Consider the following 21,427-nt stretch of genomic DNA (forward strand, 5'->3'; position numbering starts at 1 on the left):
ACAGAAAGTCTACTCAGTACTCTGGGATGATCTATACGGGAAAAGAATCTAAAAGAGAGTGGATAAATGTATACGTATACTGATTCACTTTGCTGTACTGCAGAAACGAATGCATCGTTATAAATCAACTATGCTCTGTAGAGTCTTGCCCCAAGGCCTCAGACATGGAGCCCAGAAACAAGGTCATCTCTGGAACTGTCTGAGCCCCTTGGTCATTGTTGTTCAGTCGCTCAGTTGTGTCTGACTCTTTGTGACTCCATGGACTGCAGCACACCAGCTTTCCCTGTCCTTCGGTATCTCCCAGAGTTTGCTCAACTCATATCCAGTGAGTTGGTGATGCCATCCAACCATCTCATTCTCTGTTGTCCCCTTCTCCTCCTACCCTCAATCTTTTCCAGCATCAGGGCCAGTGAATTGGCTGTTCACATCAGGTGGCCAAATATTGGAGCTTCAGCTTCAGAATCAGTCCTTCCAATGAATATTCAGGGTTGACTTCCTTTAGGCTTGACTGGTTTGATCTCCTTGCTGTTAAGGGACTCTCAAGAGTCTTCTCTAGCCCCGGAGTTCGAAAGCATCAATTCTTCGGCACTCAAGCCTTCTTTACAGTCTAACCCTCACATCCGTATGTGACTGCTGGAAAAACCCCTTTGTAACCATTGCCAAAAGCTCTGCCCCCACCCCCTTCCATCATCACCAGCAGACTTAACACCAAATTAGGCAAAAATGCCCATCCTGGTAGCCACTATAGTGCCCTATCCAATAACCTAGTGCTAGCCTTCCAGCAGGAATTTTCTTTGTCTTGAGGCTGTAAAAATCAGCTGCTAACCCACGAAAAGCACAGTCTCCCTCCAGCCAGCTGCATTTGTAGCACCTTCATTACTTCTGCTCCCTGCTCTTAATAAATGCATCCCCTTCTGAAATACTCTGTGTCTGGAAATTCTTTTCCAACCCACGCTGAGACTGCCCCGACATACTCAAATAAAAAATTAACTTAAAATGAATAAAATAAAAGCAGAAAAAAATCTGAAAAAAAAAAAAGAGCTCTTATAAATGAGTGAACCACTGCTATGAAGGTCTAGACAGCATACTAAAAAGTGGAGACATCAGTTTGCTGACAAAGGTCCCTATAGTCAAAGCTATGGTTCTTCCAGTAATCATGTATGCATGTGAAAGTTGGACCCTGAAGAAGGCTGAGGGTCAAAGAATTGATGCTTTCAAACTGTGTGCTGTAGAAGACTCATAAGAGTCCCTTGGGCAGCAAGGAGATCAAATCAGTCAATCTTAAAGGAACTGAACCCTGAATAGTCATTGGAAGGACGGATGCTGAGGCTGAAGCTCCAATACTTTGGCCACCTGAGGTGAAGAGCTAAGTAACTGGAAAAGAGCCTGATGTTGGGAAAGATTGAGGGCAGGAGGAAAAGGAGGTGACAGAGGATGAGATGGTTGGATGGCATCACTGACTCAATGGACATGAGTTTGAGCAAATTCAGGGAGATGAAACAGGGCAGGGAAACCTGGAATGACTTAGCAACTAAACCACCACAGGCAAGAAAGGACTTAAACCTGACTTGGCTGGTAACAAATCTAGCACATTTAATCACTGTGATATCTGACAAATCCAGGTAGCTCTGTTCTCGCAATAGTTTAAATAGATATTGAGCTCTCTTGGTAATGTGTCATTATATTTTGGGCTTCCCTGGTGGCTCAGTGGTAAAGAAACTTCCTGCCAACGCAGGAGACATGGGTTCAATCCCCAGGTCAGGAAGATCCCCTGGAGAAAGAAACGGCAACCCACTCCAGTATTCTTGCCTGGGAAATCCCAATGACAGAGGAAGCTGGTGGGCTATAGTCCATGGGGTCACAAAGAGTTGGACATGACTTACAACTAAACAACAACAACAATTGATAGTAGAATATTTTTAGATGAGTGAAAGCATCATGGTATATTTGAGCCTGACTGGGGCTATCTGAAACTCATTATTATAAATGTACACTTTTCTTATGTGCCGATTCCTTTTCTTCAATAGGGAAAACAGTCTCATCAACTTAACAGATCAAAGACATTTTCAGGAGGTAACAATTACTGTCTCCATCAAGCACTTCGTATACTCAGAGATAAAGCAAATAATTTTATACCAGGAACTGTCATCTGGGTTCACCATTTCTGCACAGGACTCAGTGACTTGTAGATTCATCTTACTCATTACTAGAAGCAGAAGGTGTCATAGGCACGCACACCTGCAATAACCCTGAATTTAATCTATGGTTTCAGTAAACGAGGCGGAACTTCAGACTGAGCTCAAAACTACAGTTCTTAAGGACTCCCCTGGTGCCACAGTGGATAAGAATCCACCTGCCGGTGCGGGGACACGGGGTCCATCCTTGGTCCAGGAAGGTTCCACACGTCCTCGAGCAGCTAAGCCTGTGCGCCGGCACTTTTGAGCCTGCTCTCTAGAGCGGCACACCAAACTACTGAACCCACATGCTGCAGATACTGAAGGCTGAGCGCCTGGAATCTGTGATCTGCAGCAAGAGAAGCCACTGCAATGAGAAGCCTGGACACCACAGCAAGGAGTAGCCCCGGCTCACCCCAACTAGAGAAAGCCCACGCAGCAATGAAGACTCAGTGCAACCAAAAATAAACAAATAAAAGGGAAAACCCTACGGTTCTTAAGAAAATTAAAAGTCTAAGCTGCATTGTCACTCGCAGTCAATGCCAGGAATCAAAGTCATTGTGGATTACATTAAATTATAAGTTCAGAGCGGTCATGGATGGCTGTTGGATCTCTAGTCCTGGCCTCTCTTTACTAGTCCAGCTCAAGAGTCAGAATCCTTCTTTCCTTCTGTGTGGCTTTGGCAATGGACTAGATTTGAATGCTAAAGAATTTCTTTTTTTCTGAAATAACCACTTAGCCCTGATACTCCTTGTCTGTAGACTCTTCCTCTCAGATTGAAATAGAAAATCGGTATCTGACTCCTTTCTGTTGCCAGTACACTCTGGGAGGAGGTGTGCTGGTTTGAATATCAGCACCTGTGTTAGATGAAGGCTGTCACACCCCTAGATATGCATTTGTGATTCTGTGACCTCCCCTTCCCTCAGAATTGCGATTATCTTTTCACTTTTAGCTGCAATGAGAAGGTAGGCTCATGGAACAAAAGCATACTTGTGTAAAACTTGTAATTAACTTTCTAAAAACTGTTAATTACCCTCCCCCTAAAAAAACTACAATCAACTTGTTATTCCCAAAGAGACCACTGCAGTGCCCTGAGAGGCTTTTTCTTTTATGCGATCTGGGGAGGCAGACAGGTTCTCATATGGAATGAGCAGGAAATGCTGAGTTGACAGCTGAGAGCCTGGCAATGAAACTCTTGTATTGTGCTGACTTCTCTGTTCCTCTGAGAAATTTTTCTACCCAACAGTGAGTTCTTTCCTGATCCCTGAGCTTCAGCATCACTTAAGTATGATCAGAGAAATAGAACCAAAGTGCCTGAGGATTTCTAAGCCCTATAATTAAAAGGAAGACCATGATGACAGAATTTTTTTTTTTGACAGAAATTTTTATGTTAAAAATTATTGCATATATTTGTCCACCTCAATGCCAATTAATTTTCAATTTTGGGTGGTGATAAGGATGTTTTCCACTAAAATATATTTTACCAATATGAACCCATTCCCAAGTAATTACAGAAAATCTAAATAGAAAAATATCCACAGAAAGATGGAAATTTATAAATTTCTCCCTCTAAAAGTACCCCCAATAGTAAGTTTTAACAGATGCTGTCTTGTTCAGTTGCTCAGTCGTGTCCAACTCTTTGCGATCCCATGGACTGCAGCATACCACGCTTCCCTGTCTATCATCAACGCCTGGAGCTTGCTCAAACTCCTGTCCATCGAGTCCATGATGCCATCCAACCATCTCATTCTCTGTCATCCCCTTCTCCTCCTGCCTTCAATCTTTTCCAACATCAGGGTCGTTTCCAGTGAGTCTACTCTTTGCATCAAGTAGCCAAAGTATTGGAGTTTCAGCTTCATCATCAGTCCTTTCAATGAATATTCAGGGTTGATTTCCTTTAGGACTGACTGATTTGATCTCTTTGCAGTCCAAGGGACTCTCAAGGGTCTTCTCTAGCACCACAGTTTGAAAGCATCAATTCTTCGGCACTCAGCCTTCTTTATAGTCCAACTCACATCCGTATATGACTACTGGAAAAACCATAGTTTTGACTACATAGACCTTTGTTGACAAAGTGATGCCTCCACTTTTTAATATGCTATGTTTGTTTTGACTGTGTGGATCCCAACAAACTGTGGAAAATTCTTAACGAGATGGGAATACCAGACCACTTTACCTGCTTCCTGAGAAATCTATATGCAGGTCAAGAGGCAACAGTTAGAACTGGACATGGAAAAACGGACTGGTTCCAAATTGGGAAAGGAGGACCTTAAGGCTGTATATTGTCACCCTGTCTACTTAATTTACATGCGGAATACATCATGCAAAATGCAGGGCTGGATGAAGCACAAGCTGGAATCATGATTACTGGGAGAAATAACAATAGCCTCAGATATGCAGATGATACCACTCTTATGGCAGAAAGTGAAAAGGAACTGAAGAGCCTCTTGATGAAAGTGAAAGAGGAGAGTGAAAAAGCTGGCTTAAAACTCAACAATGAAAAAACTAAGATCATGGCATCCAGTGCCATCACTTCATGGCAAATAGATAGGGAAGCAATGGAAACAGTGACAGACTATTTTCTTGGACTTCAAAATCACTGCAAATGCTGACTGCAGTCATAAAATTAAAAGACACTTGCTCCTTGGAAGAAAAACTATGACCAATCTAGACAGCATATTAAAAAGCAAAGACATTACTTTGCCAACAAAGGTCCGTCTAGTCAAAGCTGTGGTTTTTCCAGTAGTCATGTATGGATGCGAGAGTTGGACCATAAGGAAAGCTGAGTGCCAAAGAATTATTGCTTTTGAACTGTGGTGTTGGAGAAGACTCTTGAGAGTCCCTTGGACTGCAAGGAGATCAAACCAGTCAGTCCTAAAGGAAATCAGTCCTGAATGTTCATTGGAAGGACTGATGCTGAAGCTGAAACTCCAATACTTTGGCCACCTGATTTAAAGAACTGACTCGTTGGAATAGACCCTTATGCTGGGAAAGATTGAAGGTGGGAAGAGAAGGGGACAACAGAGGATAAGAGGGTTGGATGTCATCACTGACTCGATGGACATGAGTTTGAGCAAGCTCCAGGTGTTGGTGATGGACATGGAAACGTGGTATGCTGCAGTCCATGGGGTCACAAAGGGTCAGACACGACTGAGCGACTAAAAGGAACTGTCATAGCTTTTCTCCCAAGGAGCAAGCGTCTTTTAATTTCATGGCTGCAGTAACCGTATGCAGTGATCTTGGAGCCCAAGAAAATAAAGTCTGCCACTGTTTCCCTTTTTCCCAGATCTAAGTCTGGGAAAGTATAATAACCTCTGTCTAGTGGTGTTAGTCCTCTGTGCTACCCAGAAACTCTCCTAACTCAGGAGGACAGAATTTGATTTCCCAGATTCTCAGAAACCTACTGTATTTGCCACATTCTCATCTCTGTCATCTGTTCATCAGAACACACCCCCCCTCCACCAGCAGCCTAAGACTTTGGAGGGATCAAAGAGAGCTTCCTTGCAGTTTCCGCCATGCATTTCCAGAGAGCTCTCATGTGAGCTCTCAATGGGTTGTGTGTTCCTCACTAAGGAAAAGCAGCATCACACACAGCATCTGGGGCTTCCTTGGTGGTTCAGTGGGTAAAAAAATCCTTGTGCCAATGCAGGAGACACAGGTTCAATCCCTGATCCAAGAAGATCCCACATACCTTGGAGCAACTAAACCCCTGCACCGTAACTATTGATTCTGTGCTCTAGGGCCCGGGAGCCACAACTACTGAGCCCAGGAGCTGCAACTACTGAAGCCTGTGTGCCCTAGAGCCTGTGCTCCGCAACAAGAGAAGCCACTGCAATGAGAAGCCCACACACTTCAAGGAAGAGTAGCTCCCCTCTTCGCAACTAGAGAGGAGCCCCTGCGTGCAGCAACCACAGAAAAGCCTGGGCAGCAAAGAAGACCCAGCACAGCCAAAAATAAATAAATAAATAAAAATTTTAGAAAAAGCGTGTTCTTGCATATCTTGGTCAGTTATAACTGCCTGAATGAAACCTCTACAACTTTATGTTTTTCCCCTTTTATCTCACTTAAGTGATCAGAAATTTTCATTCAAATCTCCTAAGTGGCATCAATTTCTTCAGTTAACATTAATTTCTCAATGCATGAGAAAAATTCAAAAGCACTCATAAATTTCGATCGAGTCCTGCATGGATGACACACGTACGTGAGAACACCAAGAGCTCTGTAGTCATAACACAGACAAGGAAGGATCGAGACTGTGACTGGTGTAGCAAAAATACCTACAAGGAAAATACAAAAACTGGAGATAACTCAGCAATAAAACACGTAGATTTTTCTCCTAAATTTAGGGTCTCAGTTGTGCAACAAGACAGCAGGTACCCTCTCTCCACACGAGGAATTCTTCATCCTGTGTATTTTCTATCTCTTACTTCAGATTACAGCCTCGATCTATTGAATTCTTTTTCTTTTTTAAAACTCATTGTATTTATTTATCTTTTGCTGTGCCAGGTCTGCATTGCTGTGTGGTCTTTTCTCGAGCTGCAGTGAGGTAGGGCTACTCTCTAGCTGCGGTTGTGGGCTTCTCATTGCGGTGGCATCTCTTGTTGGGGAGCAGGGGTCCCAGGTGTGTGGGCTCAGGAGTTGCAGCACGTGGGCTCTGGCCACGGGTTCTTGGTTCCAAATAGGAAAAGGAGTACGTCAAGGCTGTACATTGTCACCCTGCTTATTTAACTTATATGCAGAGTACATCATGAGAAATGCTGGGCGGGATGAAGCACAAGCTGGAATCAAGATTGCTGGGAGAAATATCAATAACCTCAGACATGCAGATGACACCACCATTATGGCAGAAAATGAAGAAAACTAAAGAGCCTCTTGATGAAAGTGAAAGAGGAGAGTGAAAAAGTTTGCTTAAAGCTCAACATTCAGAAAACTAAGATCATGGCATCTGGTCCCATCACTTCATGGCAAACAGATGGGGAAACAGTGAAAACAGTGGTTGACTTTATTTTTCTGGGCTCCAAAATCACTGCAGATGGTGACTGCAGCCATGAAATTAAAAGATGCTTACTCCTTAGAAGGCAAGTTATGACCAACCTAGATAGCATATTAAAAAGCAGAGACATTACTTTGTCAGCAAAGGTCCATCTAGTCAAGGCTATGGCTTTTCCGGTGGTCATGTATGGATGTGAGATTTGGACTATAAAGAAAGCTGAGCGCCAAAGAATTGATGCTTTTGAACTGTGGTGTTGGAGAAGACTCTTGAGAGTCCCTTGGACTGCAAGGAGGTCCAACCAGTCCATCCTAAAGGAGATAGTCCTGGGTATTCATTGGAAGGACTGATGCTGAAGATGAAACTCCAATACTTTGGCCACCTGATGTGGAGAGCTGGCTGATTTGAAAAGACCCTGATGCTGGGAAAGATTGAAGGCAGGAGGAGAAGGGGACGACAGAGGATGAGATGGTTGGATGGCATCACCAACTCGATGGACATGGGTTTGGGTGGATTCCAGGAGTTGGTGATGGACAGGGAGGCCTGGCGTGCTGAGGTTCATGGGGTCACAAACAGTCAGACACAAGTGAGCGACTGAACTGAACTGGTGAGGGATCTTCCCAGATCAGGGATCGAACCTGTGTCTTCTGCCTTGTTTTTGTTGTTCAGTTCCTTAGTCATGTCCAACTCTTTGTCTTAGTAGGCAGATTCTTTACCCCTGAGTCTCCAGGGAAGCCCCTGAAGTATTTTTCTTTTAATTACAGATACTCTGTAATGTACCCATCAGCTTCACTGTGTTTGTTCACTTCTTATAATTGCCTAAGCAACACGATCACTTATGAAGTTTCCAGATTTTCTCCTGATCAATTGTCACAATAAACTGTTTAACCCTGATGAAGTCAATTATAAGAAATGAAAGAAACAATCAGAAAAAAAAAGATTCTCTTAGTGCTCCTCTCAAATTAAGAAGGAAGGAATGGAACGTATTAAACAAAATCAAATTAATATGCTCATAGGGAAATTAATCTCATCTTGAAACTAATTTCTGACCCCCATGAAATTTAATAAAAGCTATTCTTAAAATCCTTGAGCAGATAAGTAAAGTTCATAATTTAGTTCATAAATTTTGAACTAAAAAAAAAAAAAAAAACCCCACAAAATAAATTTTTCATAATTAACAGGCCAGCAAGCAAAACAGGATCTGGATGGAAAGAATCTCAAAACAAGGATTCATGAAATATGAGAGAAATGAATTCAACGAAAAGTAAACAAATTAGATTTACTTTATGATTCTAAGGCTTTTAGTTAGTAACTCATCAAAAGTTATGAAATGACCAGTTTTGATTTAACATTTCTGAACGCTGCAAAAGACATGTGTATAAACACATATACCCACACTGCTTTTCTTCTTAGGTTTCACACTCTTAAAATACACCTTCATATATTTACATTTTGCATTCAGTGTAGGTCAAAGCCATGAAATACTGTGTTCCATAAGTTGAGACACAGAACATGTGCAAAGAAATATATAGCATAAAATTGTATAAATGATTCCAGATTTTGATAAATATGGCTTTAATTATATTTTTGTGACTTTCTTAAATTTACATTTGTTAAAAGGAACCTCCAGCAAGAATGGAGAGTCTCAGTTCAACATAAAAGCACAATGGAAATTGATAGAGATGAGTTTATTACTCAAGGTCTTGAGTGAATTAACTACAAGCCTTGAGGGCCCCCTGAGGGAGGTCAAGGCGAGAACCAGGCAGAGAAAGCTGCAGTACTGGGGATTCAGGCCTTTCTAAGTGACCCTGGGTGAAGTGCTCTGGGCTCCCCAGGCTGAGTGTGGATGGGTCCATTCAAACCAGAGGAGCAGGATTCTGGTGAGCTCATTGAAGGGAGGCCTGTGAAGTAAGCCCTGGGGTTCAGCAAGACTGCTGATCTCAAGGAAGGGGGTCGTCTAGTGCAGGTGCTCACAGGACTGGCTGGTATGAGTTCAAGGACCTGCAGGCTGCCTGCTCCCCAGACAGACGCTGAGGCAGCAACAGCATGGAGCAGTTCAGGGGAGCTCTCAACAGTACTCTGTATGATCCTTATTAGAACCATCACAACATCCCAGCAGTTACAGAGGGGGGTGGGGAAGGTACACTGTAGAAATTATGGAAAATATGTGACATTATGTGAGGATTAAGGCCAGAAAGGAAACTAATTTCTATAGATGCCATCCGTCTGTGCTAGCAAATAGGTTATGCTCCATTTCTTCCCTGCAACCTTAAACAAGGTGGGAGAGGTTAAAGTTGGTGGTGGGTTAACACTTCATTCCACATCAACTGTAACACTAAAAACCACTCAGTTTATTAATTAACATATATTAATAGCACATACAATCGACATAAAACATTTTACAGTTCACTGTGGGATCCTTGATCAAGATAATCAATTATAAGCATAGAGAAAGATATTCATTCCTTTGATATAATGATCTGAGAAAAGTATTTCTATGGTGTACAGAATGGAGGCTAATTGTTTCATAAACAGGAACCTACATTAATCACATGACTTTTCCAGGAAGGGTGTCCAGTACTTTTCTAGGGTATCAGAGAAGATGTCATTATTTCAGCCATGTCAACTAATATTCTGTTGATATTATAAAGATATTACAAAGATAAATTGAGATTTCAGTGAACTGTTATTGTTGATATATTTCTGTTGATATTATTGAGATACATCAAGATTTCAGTGATACTATAAAGATATACCAAGATTTCAGTGAACTGTCATTGTTTCATCTTCAAAAAACAAGTGACATAACTAGTGAAAACTTGGAAAAAACCTGTGTTACTTTAACACAGAGAATCATTCCCTGATCACTGACGTCATGGTGACCTCCAGGGATGTTTGACTTCAATGACAGAACGCCTCCATTTAGATGTTCACTGTACATTTTGCATTACTGTGTCCTAAATCTTCTAATGAAGAATAAATATAAATCATGCCCTCCTAATACACAAGGGCTTCTCTTATCTTTGAGGCATCAACCATCAGAAACATAAGTTCATATACGGTGATTCTCCTTTAGAGTGAAAGCAGAGAAGAGCAACTGATGAAATGCTTTCTAGTGCACATTCTCTAATACTTATTTAGATTTGATTACTGATTAAGAACTTTCCTACATTTGATTCACATCCTTGATTTCTCTTGGCAGTAATGTTTACATTATGAGAAACTGTTCCAGTTTGGTTATGTCCATCATAACATCCTCTCTGCCCTTCACATCCCCTCGTATGTTCCCAGTCTTTCATTAAAGGTAAATTTACAAGGTGAAATATTTCATATAATTTTTGATTTTCTATTGGACGTAAATCTTTGAAGCCTGGATTTCTTGGCATCACACACTGGGTGTGCAGAGAAGATGCAGCTGAAAGGGCAAATAACAAGTTCTTCTACTTACTATTCTCAGTGAATATGGTTTTCAATTTACAAAAAACTGATACACCCTTAGCTAGATTAAGAATGAAACAGAGAAGGAAGAAGTCAAGATGACAGAGGATTCGGAAGACATGAAATTCATCTTTCTACACGAATGCATCAAGAATACGTCTACAAATGGAATAATTCTCACAGAGTTCCTACTGAACACCAGCAGAGGACCATGGACACCTAAAAGGACAAGGAAGATTCTGTTAGTCAGGTGGGACCAAAGAAAATGAAGGAAAGGGAAGAGGAGAGGAAGTGGGGCGGGACCTGCAGCCCTAGAGGGGAGCTCACCGGGATGGAAGGGAGCCTCATTCTCTGATGGGAAGAGAAGGCAGCACCAGTCAGAGGCAGGCAGGACAGAGTGAGACCTCCGCAGGTGGTACTGACCCCAGCCCTGCTCCCCCAAGCCTGAGAGGGTGTCCACCATTGCACACAAGGGCTGGGTCCTCAAATGTGGGGTTTGGAGAGCAGACCCAGGCAGAGGACTGCTGTTGGCTGTGAGGAGACACCTGAAGGGACGGGAGGGAGGAAGGAGCTCTGCAAACAGGATGCTTGGGGAGGAAGCCTGAACCACCAAAGCGCAGAGCAGCGTCGTCGAGTGAGGCCCGCAGGGAAGAACCACCACTGCAGCCCCTCTCCTCCTATGCCAGCCCCTCCTGGCCAGGCACTAGCAGGCACTCCCACCGGGTGGGGTGATCTCACGACCCCAGCTGCCACCTCCTCCCCCATGACCCTCCCCACCAGGCTGGACTCCTGTGCTCCAGGGTAGCCCTAGGAACAGGCGCCTGTGGGGGGCCCAAGCGCACAGAGGGGCAGAAAGCACAACTGAGCCCCAGGGTCGTGCATCTAAGGAAGAAAAAGTGAAATCTCACAGCTGCACAGGCCACGATTTTATACCCCCACGAGTGGCTTTGTCAACTCAGCACCTACAGAAAGCCTGATTAGACAATAAGGACTCCAACAGTCCTGAAAGGTGTAGCTTGAGCAACTGTAGACTCTGTGAGCTTGTACTTGAGGGAGCTGGACCAAGCCAGAGTCTGAGCTGCCCGCATGGCACCACAGCAGGTCCAGCTCCATGAATGCAATCCTGGGCCCTGACTTGGATCTATGCTGGTGACCTGGTGAAAACAACATCTGAGAGACACCAGGGCCATGTGCCAGCATGCCCATGGTTGAGGTGGGGCCAAGGGCAGTGCCAACCAGGGTCTATAGGAGCTTGCACAAGGCATGGAGCTGACGCACAGAACACTCTCCGAGGGGAATGGCTCCAGAGCAGCAGTGATTTGTTTCTACTGTATATATGAACTTATGTTTTTGATGGTTGTTGCCCAATGGTAAGAGAAGCCCTTCTATATGAAGTGGGAATCACTTACATTTATTCTCCAATTTATAAGATGAAGAACACAGTCATGTTATATACACACTAAACCTCTGAATGGAGGTATTTCTCACTGATGTCAAACACCTCTGTGGTCACCATGATGTAAGTGTTCAGGGAATAATTCAAAGTAAGACAGAAGTTTGCTCTAAGTTTTCAATAATTATGTCACTTGCTTTTTAAGCAAAAAAGAAGGATTGTTCATGAAAATCTAAGGTATTTTTATAACAGCAACATAGAGAAATCATGCATATTATCTGGCAGGCTTGAAGTAAGGACACCTTCTCTTCTATCTGATGTAAGTATAGAAAACTCTTTCTGGAAAAGTCATATTAATATAATGAATGCCCATCCATGTTTAGTAAATTAGCCTCCATTTTATAAACCATATAAATCACATTCTCAGATCATTTCATCAGAGAAACAGGAAAGTTTTTAGAAGCTTGTAATGTGTATTTTAATCAAGGATCAAACAACAATTGGAAAAGGTTTTATTCCATCTGTGTAAAATTAATGTATCTTAATGAATAAAAGTGAATGGTTTTTCAGTGTTACAATTGATGTGGAATGAATGAAGGGTTAACGCACCACCAGCATTAACCTCTCCCACCTATTTAAGGTTGCAGGAAAGGTAACGTAATGATAAACTATTTGAAGCACAGGGGGATGACATCTGTAGAAATTAGTTCCTTCCTGCCATTAAACCTCTCATAACTTCATATATTTCCCACCATATCTACGTTATATCTCCTCTTTGATTTTTATCTACTTGGACATCATGGTGGTTTTAATAAGAAGGATCATACAGAGTACTGTTGAGAGCTCCCCTGAACTGCTCCATGCTGTTGCTGCCTCAGCGTCTGTCTGGGGAGCAGGCAGCCTGCAGGTCCTTGAACTCACAGCAGCCAGTCCTGTGAGCACCTGCACTAATGACCACCTTCCTTGGGACCAGCAGTCATGCTGAACCCCAGGGTCTACTGCACAGGCCCCCCTTCAGTGATACACTCAGACCTCATGAGAATCCTGCTCGTCTTTCTTTGAATGGACCCCTCTACACTCAGCCTGTGCCACACACAGCACTTCACCCAGGGTCAGGTCTGAACCCCAAGTACTGGAATTTTCTCGGCCTGGTTCTAGCCTTGACCTTCCTCAGGGGCCCTCAAGGCTTGCTGTGAATTCTCTGAGGACCTAAAGTCATAAACTCATCTGCTGCAATTGTCCTTTGTTCTTCTGTTAGCTAAAACTTTTCAGGGGCACATTTAAGCAAATGTAAGTTTAACAAAGTCACAAAAAGAATAATCAAAAGCTATAACGGGAAAATTGTGAACCAAGATTTATAAAATCTTACCCTGTATCATTCTTAGCACATGTGTCTTGTAAGGCTAAAGGAACTGTTTTCTCATGGCTTTGGCATACTTTGAATGCAATATATAAATATCTGAAGATATATACATAATATGATTTATATAACACACATTGAATACAAGATATAAATATCTGAAGGTATACATGTTAGCAATGAGAAAACCAAGAAGGAATATGTGAGTGTATGTGTATTCTTACATATTTAACTTAGAGAATTTAGAAATGCTAGATCAAAACTGGTCATTTCAGAATTGCAGATGATTTACTAAAAACTATAAAACTTGTCAATTTGTTGATTAATCTGTTTTGTCTACTTTTCATAGAATTCATTTCCTTAAATGTCAGGAGGTTATGTTTTTTAAGGAACTTCCACACAGTCCAGCCACGTGACTGCACCAGCTTACATTCCCTCCAGCCATGTAGGAGGTTCCCTGATCTCCAAGCCCCTTCAGCGTTTATTATATTATTAGTGGGCTTTTTGCTCATTGTTCTTCTGACTGGCATGCAGTGATACATCCCTGTAGCTTTGCTCTGTATTTCTTATTGTTTATCACTGGTGAGCATCTTTCTTTTGCCTCCTGCCCATCGAAAAGAGCAAGCTGCCCCACCCAGCCTCAGCAGCTCTGGGGCACAGGCTTAGTCTCCTGACAGCATGTGGAGTATTCCTGCACCAGGGATGAAGCCCTTGTCCCCTGCAGTGTGAGATGGATTCTCCACCACCGGGTGACCAGTATGTTTAGCATTTTTTCCTTTTGAGACATATAGATATATATTTACTTATTGGAATATAATTGCTTTACAATGTTGTGCTAGTTTGTGCTGTATGACATTGTCAATCAGCCGTAAGTATACATAAATCTTCTCCCTCTTGGCCCTCCCTCCCGTGGTCTCCGTTTCGCCCCTCTGCTCAGCACAGAGCACCAAGCTGAGCTCCCTGTGGTAAACAGCAGCTTCCCACCAGCTACCTATTTTCACCGTCAATTCAGTTCACTTGCTCAGTCGTGTCTGACTCTTTGAGACCCCATGGAGTGCTGCACGCCAGGTCTCCCTGTCCATCACCAACTCCTGGAGCTTGCTCAAACTCATGTCCACTGAGTCAATGATGCCATCCAACCACCTCATCCTCTGTCGTCCCCATCCCCTCCCCCTTTCAATCTGTCCCAGCGTCAGGGTCTCTTCAAATGAGTCAGTTCTTCACATCAGATGGTCAAAGTATTGAAATTTCAGCTTCAACATCAGTCCTTCCAATGAATATCAGGACTGATTTCCTTTATCTCTTTGGATCTGCTTGCAGTCCAAGGGACTCTCAAGAGTCTTCTCCAACGTTTTACCCATGGTGGTGTACATATGTCAATGGTACCCTTTCAATTGGTCCCCCTCTTCTTCTCCTGCTGTGACCACGTCTGATCTCTATATTTGTGCAAGTATTGCCTTAACAGATATGTATGGAATTTAAAAAATGGTATTGATGAACTTATTTACTCAGCAGGAATATAGGCACAGAGGTAGTTCTTAAGCTTTTGCATGTTAAGCTTTCAAGGCATACAGGACTAAATAAACAGTGGATATTTATCAACAGGCCTGTGGTCATATCCCAGTAAACAGAATGGAATTTATCACTTTGTTCTGTTACAGAGATGATTAACATATTCTTTTAGGCAATAGAGTCCAAGTAGAAGTATTGAGGCTCTTTTATGGGGGGGTGGGGGGCGGGTGGGATCTGATTTTCCATTGGTATGCCATTTCTATAGACACCCGGTCGCAAAGTTCAGAGTCCACTGGGAGGGTGACCATGCGTGTAGCCTAATGCTCACAGCCTGGCCTAAGACGGAGTTCAGCTCTGTCTGTTTCCTCTTTCATTACTAAGTGAAAGAAGCCCATTTGAAAATGCTAGACTCGGCAGCGGCCACAGCGCAGACCAGACTTCACTCGCTCGCAGCTCGCTCCCTGCCCTCTGCAACAATGTCTAACAAGCCCGATATGGCGGAGATTGAGAAGTTCGATAAGTCGAAATTGAAGAAAATGGAAACGCAAGAGAAAAACCCACTGCCTTGGAAAGAAACGATTGAACAGGAGAAGCAAGCAGGCGAGTGGTAATGAAGCGTGCGCCGCCAGTGTGCACTGTACATTCCACAAGCATTGCCTTCTTATTTTACTTCTTTTATCTGTTTAACTTTGTAAAATGCAAAGAGGTTGGATCGAGTTTAAATGACTGTGCTACCCCTTTTCACATCAAAGAATGGAGAACTACTGACAACGTAGGCCGCGCCTGCCTCTCCCATCTGTCTATGTGGCTGGCAGGGAAGGAAAAGAACTTGCATGTTGGTGAAGGAGGAAGCTGGGCGGGACGACAGTGAATTCTAGAGTAAAAAGCTGGTCCAAGGTGTTCTGCGGGCTGTAAAATAAAGTTTAATCAGAGTGCCATTTTTTGTTGTTGTTGTTCAAATGATTTTAATTATTGGAATGCACAATTCTTTTAATATGCAAATAAAAAGTTTTAAAACCTGGAAAAAAAAAAAAAAAGAAAATGCTAGAAAAAGTAGGATTTTTACAATATGACTTTTTGGTGTAGGTAAATGTACTTATGTGTGCTCAGTTGTGTCTGAGTATTTGTGATCCCAGGGGCTGTAGCCTGCCAGGCTCACCTCTGTCCATAGATTTCCCAGGAAAGGATACTGGAGTGGGTTGCCATCTCTTCTTCCAGGGGATCTTCCTGACCCAAGGATCGAACCCACATCACGTGGATGTCCTGCATCGGCAGGCAGATTCCTTACCACTCAGTCACCTGGGAATCTAGTAAGAAATATAGAAGAGATTGAAAAGGTCCATGATTACCATGGATTTCAAAGGAGGGACTATGAATACCTAAGTCTAGAGAACTTTCTGGACCATGAAATAATTTCTGTTAAACTGTCACGATGGACACATGTTATTAACCACTTATCTAGAGGTATGGAGTGCACATTCCTAGAAGAGGAACACAGGGGTAAACTAGAGAGTTTATCTATTTACTGCCCATGTAGATTTATCAGCGGTAACTGTGAGGCTGCGCCATGACAGGCAGCCTAGATTAGCAGTAGGCCTGGTTTTCCAGGTAACATGATTATCAGGCCACCTGGAGCCAGCCAATCAACATGTGCCTAGCAAGAAAAAGGGAACCTATCAGGGGAAAGCTGAAAAGCCTGAGAATGCCCAAGTTTGAAAAAAGCCCGCGAAGGTTTGAGCCAATAAGATTACTTTGCAAACATGTAACCAATCCACTTAAGCCAGCTACCAACGGCTTATGCACGCCTTATAAATTGGGTAACAGCTTGGGCTCAGCGCTTTCTGACCCTGCACCACTGCGTTGGTTGCAGCAGTAAGCCCTGACTCAAGCCAGCAATAAACTTCCCTTTTTTGAGAGTTGCATTGTCTTGGAAGCCTTCTCTCTTCCCGCTCGGGGATTCAGACATCGGGCATAACAAGAATAATTAAAACTAAAACAAAACTTTAAAAAGGCACTTCATCACCTAAAAAGCTTTTGCACTGCAAGGGCAATCCTAAAAGAAAGAAAAAGACAACCCTCAGAATGGGAAAATAAATGTTTGCAACAGATGTTTAAAATAATGAATTCATCTTCCAACATGCAAACTGCTCACGCAGCTCATAATAAAGCTGCATAAAAAAACCCTATCAGTCCAATAGAAAAACCGACAAAGATCTAAATGGATATTTCTCCAAGGAAGGCATCCAGATGGCCATAAAACACATGAAAAGATGCTCAGGATCATATTTAGAGAAGTGCTAATCAAAACTGCAGTGAGGTATCACCTCATACCCCACAGAACATCCATCTTCCAAAAGGTCTTCAAAGGTTAATTGTTGCTGAGGGCAAGGGTCATGGAGAATCCTCCTACATTGTGGGTGGGAGTGTAATTGAGTGGGTGAAGCCACTAGGATAGGAGTGTGGAAATTCCTTAAAACACTAAATATAGACATACCACACGATCTGGCAAGCCCACCCCTTGCCTTAGACCCAGAGAAAATCATGATTTAAAATGATAGTTGCACCTCTATTTTCAGGGCAGCACTATTAACAATATCTAAGACAGAGCATCAACCAAAGTTCCATCTATAGAGAAATGAAGAGTCTCATGTCCATCTAAACACTGGAATACACTCCAAAAGAATGAATGAATGACATTTTCAGGAGCATGGATGGACTGAGAACTTATCATACTCAGTGAAGTCAGAGATGAAAGAAGAAGTATCACTTAGAGGGGGCATCTATAAATTTATACAAATTAACTATCAACAGAAACAGACTCACAGACGTAGAAACCCAACTTACAACTTTTTAAAAAAATGTAGTGGCAGGGAGACATTTAGAGATTGCTATTAACAAAAACACACTACTTTTTATCATATAGATAATGCCAGTGGACCTACCACATAGCACAGGGAAGTGGCCAGATACACTGGAACAACCTATATGGGAAAAGACCACAAAAAAGAACAGAGGAGATATACATCTGTGTATAACTGAATAATGTTCTTGTAAACGTAAAACAAACACAAAAGAAATCAACTCTACTCCAATAGAAAATAAAAATTAACCAAAAAATAAAAAAAGAGAAAGAGAGATATCAAGGGAACACTTCATGCAAAGATGGGCATAATAAAGGACAGAAACAGTATGGCCCTAACAAAAGCAGAAGATAATGAGGACAAGTGGCAAGGATACAGAGATGAACTATACTGGGCGTCCCCAGTGGCTCAGCGGGTACAGAATCCTCCTGCAATGTGGGAGACCTAGGTTCGAACCCTGGGTTGGGAAGGTTCCCTGGAGAAGGAAGGGCTACCCACTCCAGTATTCTGGCCTCGAGAATTCGACAGACTGTGTAGTCCATGGGGTCACAAAGAGTTGGACTTGACTATTAAGGAGAGGTGGTGAAAATACACAGATGAACTAAACTAAAAAGATCTTGTCACATCAGATAAGCTGATGGTGTGATCACTCACCTAGAGTCAGAAATCCTGGAGTGAGAAGTCAAGTGGGTCTTAGGAAGCATCACTATAAACAGAGCTATTGGAGATGACGGATTTCCAGCCGAGCTATTGCAAATTCTAAAAGATGATGCTGTGAAACTGCTGCACGCAGTATGCCAGCAAATTTGGAAAACACAGCAGTGGCCACAGGTTGGAAAAGATCAGCTTTCACTCCAATCCCAAAGAAGATCAGTGCCAAAGAATGTTCAAACTTCTGCACAGTTGCACTCATTTTACTTGCCAGAAAGGTAATGCTCAAAATCCTTCAAGCTAGGCTTCAACAGTATGTGAACTGAGAATGTCCAGATGTACAAGCTGGATTTAGAAAAGGCAGATGAGTCAGAGATGAAATTGCCAACATCCGTTGGATCATAGAAAAAGCAAGAGAATTCCAGAAAATATCTACTTCTGCTTCATTGATTATGCTAAAGGCTTTGTGTGGATCACAACAAACTGTGGAAAATTCTGAAAGAGATGGGAATACCAGACCACCTGATCTGCTTACTGAGGAACTGGCATGCAGGTCAAGAAGAAACAGTTAGAACTGAACATGGAACAATGAACTGGTTCCAAATTGGGAAAGGAGTACATCAAGGCTGTATATTGTCACCTGCTTATTTAACTTATATGCGGATAACATTATGCAAAATGCTGGGTTGGATGAGGCTCAAGCTGGAATCAAGATTGCCAGGAAAAATATCAATAACCTCAGATATGCAGATGACACCACCCTTAAGGCAGAAAGCAAAGAGGAACTAAGGAGCCTCTCAATGAAAGTGAAAGAGGAGAGTGAAAAAGCTGGCTTAATACTCAAAATTCAAAAAACTAAGATCATGGCATCCAGTCCCATCTCTTCATGTCAAAGGAAAGGGGAAACAATGGTAACAGTGAGAGACTTTATTTCCTTGGACTCCAAAATCACTGAACTGGGTGACTGCAGCCATGAAATTAAAAGATGCTTGCTCCTTGGAAGAAAAGCTGTGACAAACCTAGACAGCATGCTAAAAAGCAGACACATCACTTTGCCAACAAAGTGGTGTCTAGTCAAAGCTATGGTTTTTCCAGTAGTCATGTATGGATGTGAGGTTTGGACCATAAAGAAGGCTGAGTGCCGAAGAACTGATGCTTTTGAACTGTGGTGTTGGAGAAGACTCTTGAGAGTCCCTCGAATAGCCAGGAGATCAAACCAGTCCATCCTAAAGGAAATCAGTGCTGAATATTCATTGGAAGGACTGATGCTGAAGCTGAAACTCCAGTACTTTGGCCACCTGATGCTAAGAGCCAACTCATTGGAAAAGACCCTGATGCTGGGAAAGATTGAAGGCAGGAGAAGAAGGGGGCGACAGAGGATGAGATGGTTAGTTGGCATCATCAACTCAATGGACATGAGTTTGAACAAGCTCTGGGAGTTGGTGATGGACAGGGAGGCCTGACGTGCTGCAGTCCATGGGGTCACAAAGAGTCGGAAACGACTCAGTGACTGAACAACATTGCGGTCTCGTGAGAGAGGAAGGCATTGTAGAATGTGTAAAGAGTCTAGAATGTGACTTCCCAAAAAGCTTTATAGAAAGCACCTTTACAGTAGTAGGCAATAGCTAAAACCCAGATCCTGCGGTCTCTATCAGAATAACACTCAGCCAAAAATAAGGGTGGACCTCTGTCTTTATGAGGAGGGCAGCATGACTTTATACCAGTAAAGTTAGAGTGACCACTAGTCTAGAGCGAAGGAGGCAGAGCACTCAAGAAAGAAGAAGGTTAGAATCATGTGAATCATCATGAAGCTTTCTGTCTGTACTCACAAACTCCCATTTATTCCTCAGTAGCAGAGATCGTAGGATGCAGGAGACTCCAGGAGACATTCTACAAGTGAAGGAACCCAAACCCTGAGGGTAGATAAGGGATTCTGGAAGGAAGCTATCCTCACCCAAGCAGGCCAGGTTCCAGTAGTTCTGTAACATCACATCCCTGGACAATTTCCACTGACCGAGGTCCAGGCATTCCCGCTCCTCTTGAAAGGTTGTTGCTGAACTACAGAGATGCCGGGCTTCTTGGCCTCCGAAGAAGAATTCTATCTGGGGCCAGAGATGAGGCTTGATCACTCAGAGCTTTTGTGTGATAGAGTTTTATTAAAGTATAAAAGAGGTAGAGAAAGCGTCTGAAATAGACATCAGAAGGGGGCAGAAAGAGTGCCCACTCACTAGTGTTGGCAAGGGAGTTAAATACCTTTTAATTAGTCATCACAAAGAATCAAAAGAATGTCTGGAGGTTGTAAAGATCTTACTAGACCCACTCCCATAATTTACACTTTAAGATAACAGGATTAGCCAGAAGGCTTTTCAGGAAAGAGAAACTGTCCTCAAGCAGGATACAGTGTTGTTGTATAATCCCTAGTACAGTTTAAACTGAGTTATGTAATTGATGAAGCCTAAGGAATGTAAACAAAAAAGTCTGTCCTTTCCTCTTCCTTGAGAATTCCAGACCCCTCTCTCCTTGGGGAACCCCAGACTTCTTATCAACCTACCTAGGAACTGACTCTCTCTCTTTTTTTTTTTCTTTTGGAACTGACTCTCTCACTCTTGAGTGAAGTCTATGGCCAGACCCTGGAATGTCAGCCATCCCTGAAATGCAAAGTATGTATGCCATGTGACTGTGGGAAGACTTCCTTATGTGACCCAAGATGAAAACAGCCAGTTCAGAGAACTAGTTTTTCAATGAGAAGAGTGTCTGATGTTATGCAATAATATACTTTTTTAGATAGCAATATGTGCTACCATATTTCTAACCTGAAGAAAACAGGATGACATATGATCCACAAAGCCACTTTGACTTCCCTGCTGGCTCAGACGGTAAAGAATCTGTCTACAATGCGGGTGACCTGGATTCGATCCCTGGGTTGGGAAGATCCCTGGAGAAGGAAATGGCAACCCACTCCAGTATTCTTGCCTGGAGAATCTTATGGAGAGAGGAACCTGGCAGGCTATATAGTCCATGGGGTCACGAAGAGTGGGACATGACTGA

The 21,427-nt window shown here is 42.7% G+C and overlaps 2 protein-coding genes and 1 long non-coding RNA gene across 3 annotated transcripts in view; 1 reads left to right on the forward strand and 2 right to left on the reverse strand.

The window, feature by feature from the left end:
• LOC122692444 (thymosin beta-4-like) overlaps positions 1–15,888 on the forward strand; it is a 567,005-nt gene extending 551,117 nt beyond the window's left edge. Inside the window, exon 2 of the mRNA XM_043900008.1 lies at positions 15,293–15,888. Coding sequence (XP_043755943.1) covers positions 15,293–15,478 — 186 coding nt within the window. The 3' untranslated portion in view covers positions 15,479–15,888. The remainder of the gene's footprint in view (positions 1–15,292) is intronic.
• The window catches only part of LOC122692415 (zinc finger protein 345-like), a 564,572-nt gene that overhangs the window by 507,824 nt on the left and 35,321 nt on the right, over positions 1–21,427 (reverse strand). The window lies entirely within an intron of this gene.
• LOC122692452 lies at positions 15,633–16,171 on the reverse strand. Its single transcript, XR_006340662.1, has 2 exons — positions 16,027–16,171; positions 15,633–15,776 (listed from the first exon to the last, which is right to left on the reverse strand). It is a non-coding gene; the product is annotated as an uncharacterized LOC122692452 (long non-coding RNA).

Source organism: Cervus elaphus, chromosome 4, assembly GCF_910594005.1.
Source record: "Cervus elaphus chromosome 4, mCerEla1.1, whole genome shotgun sequence".
NCBI lineage: Eukaryota > Metazoa > Chordata > Mammalia > Artiodactyla > Cervidae > Cervus > Cervus elaphus.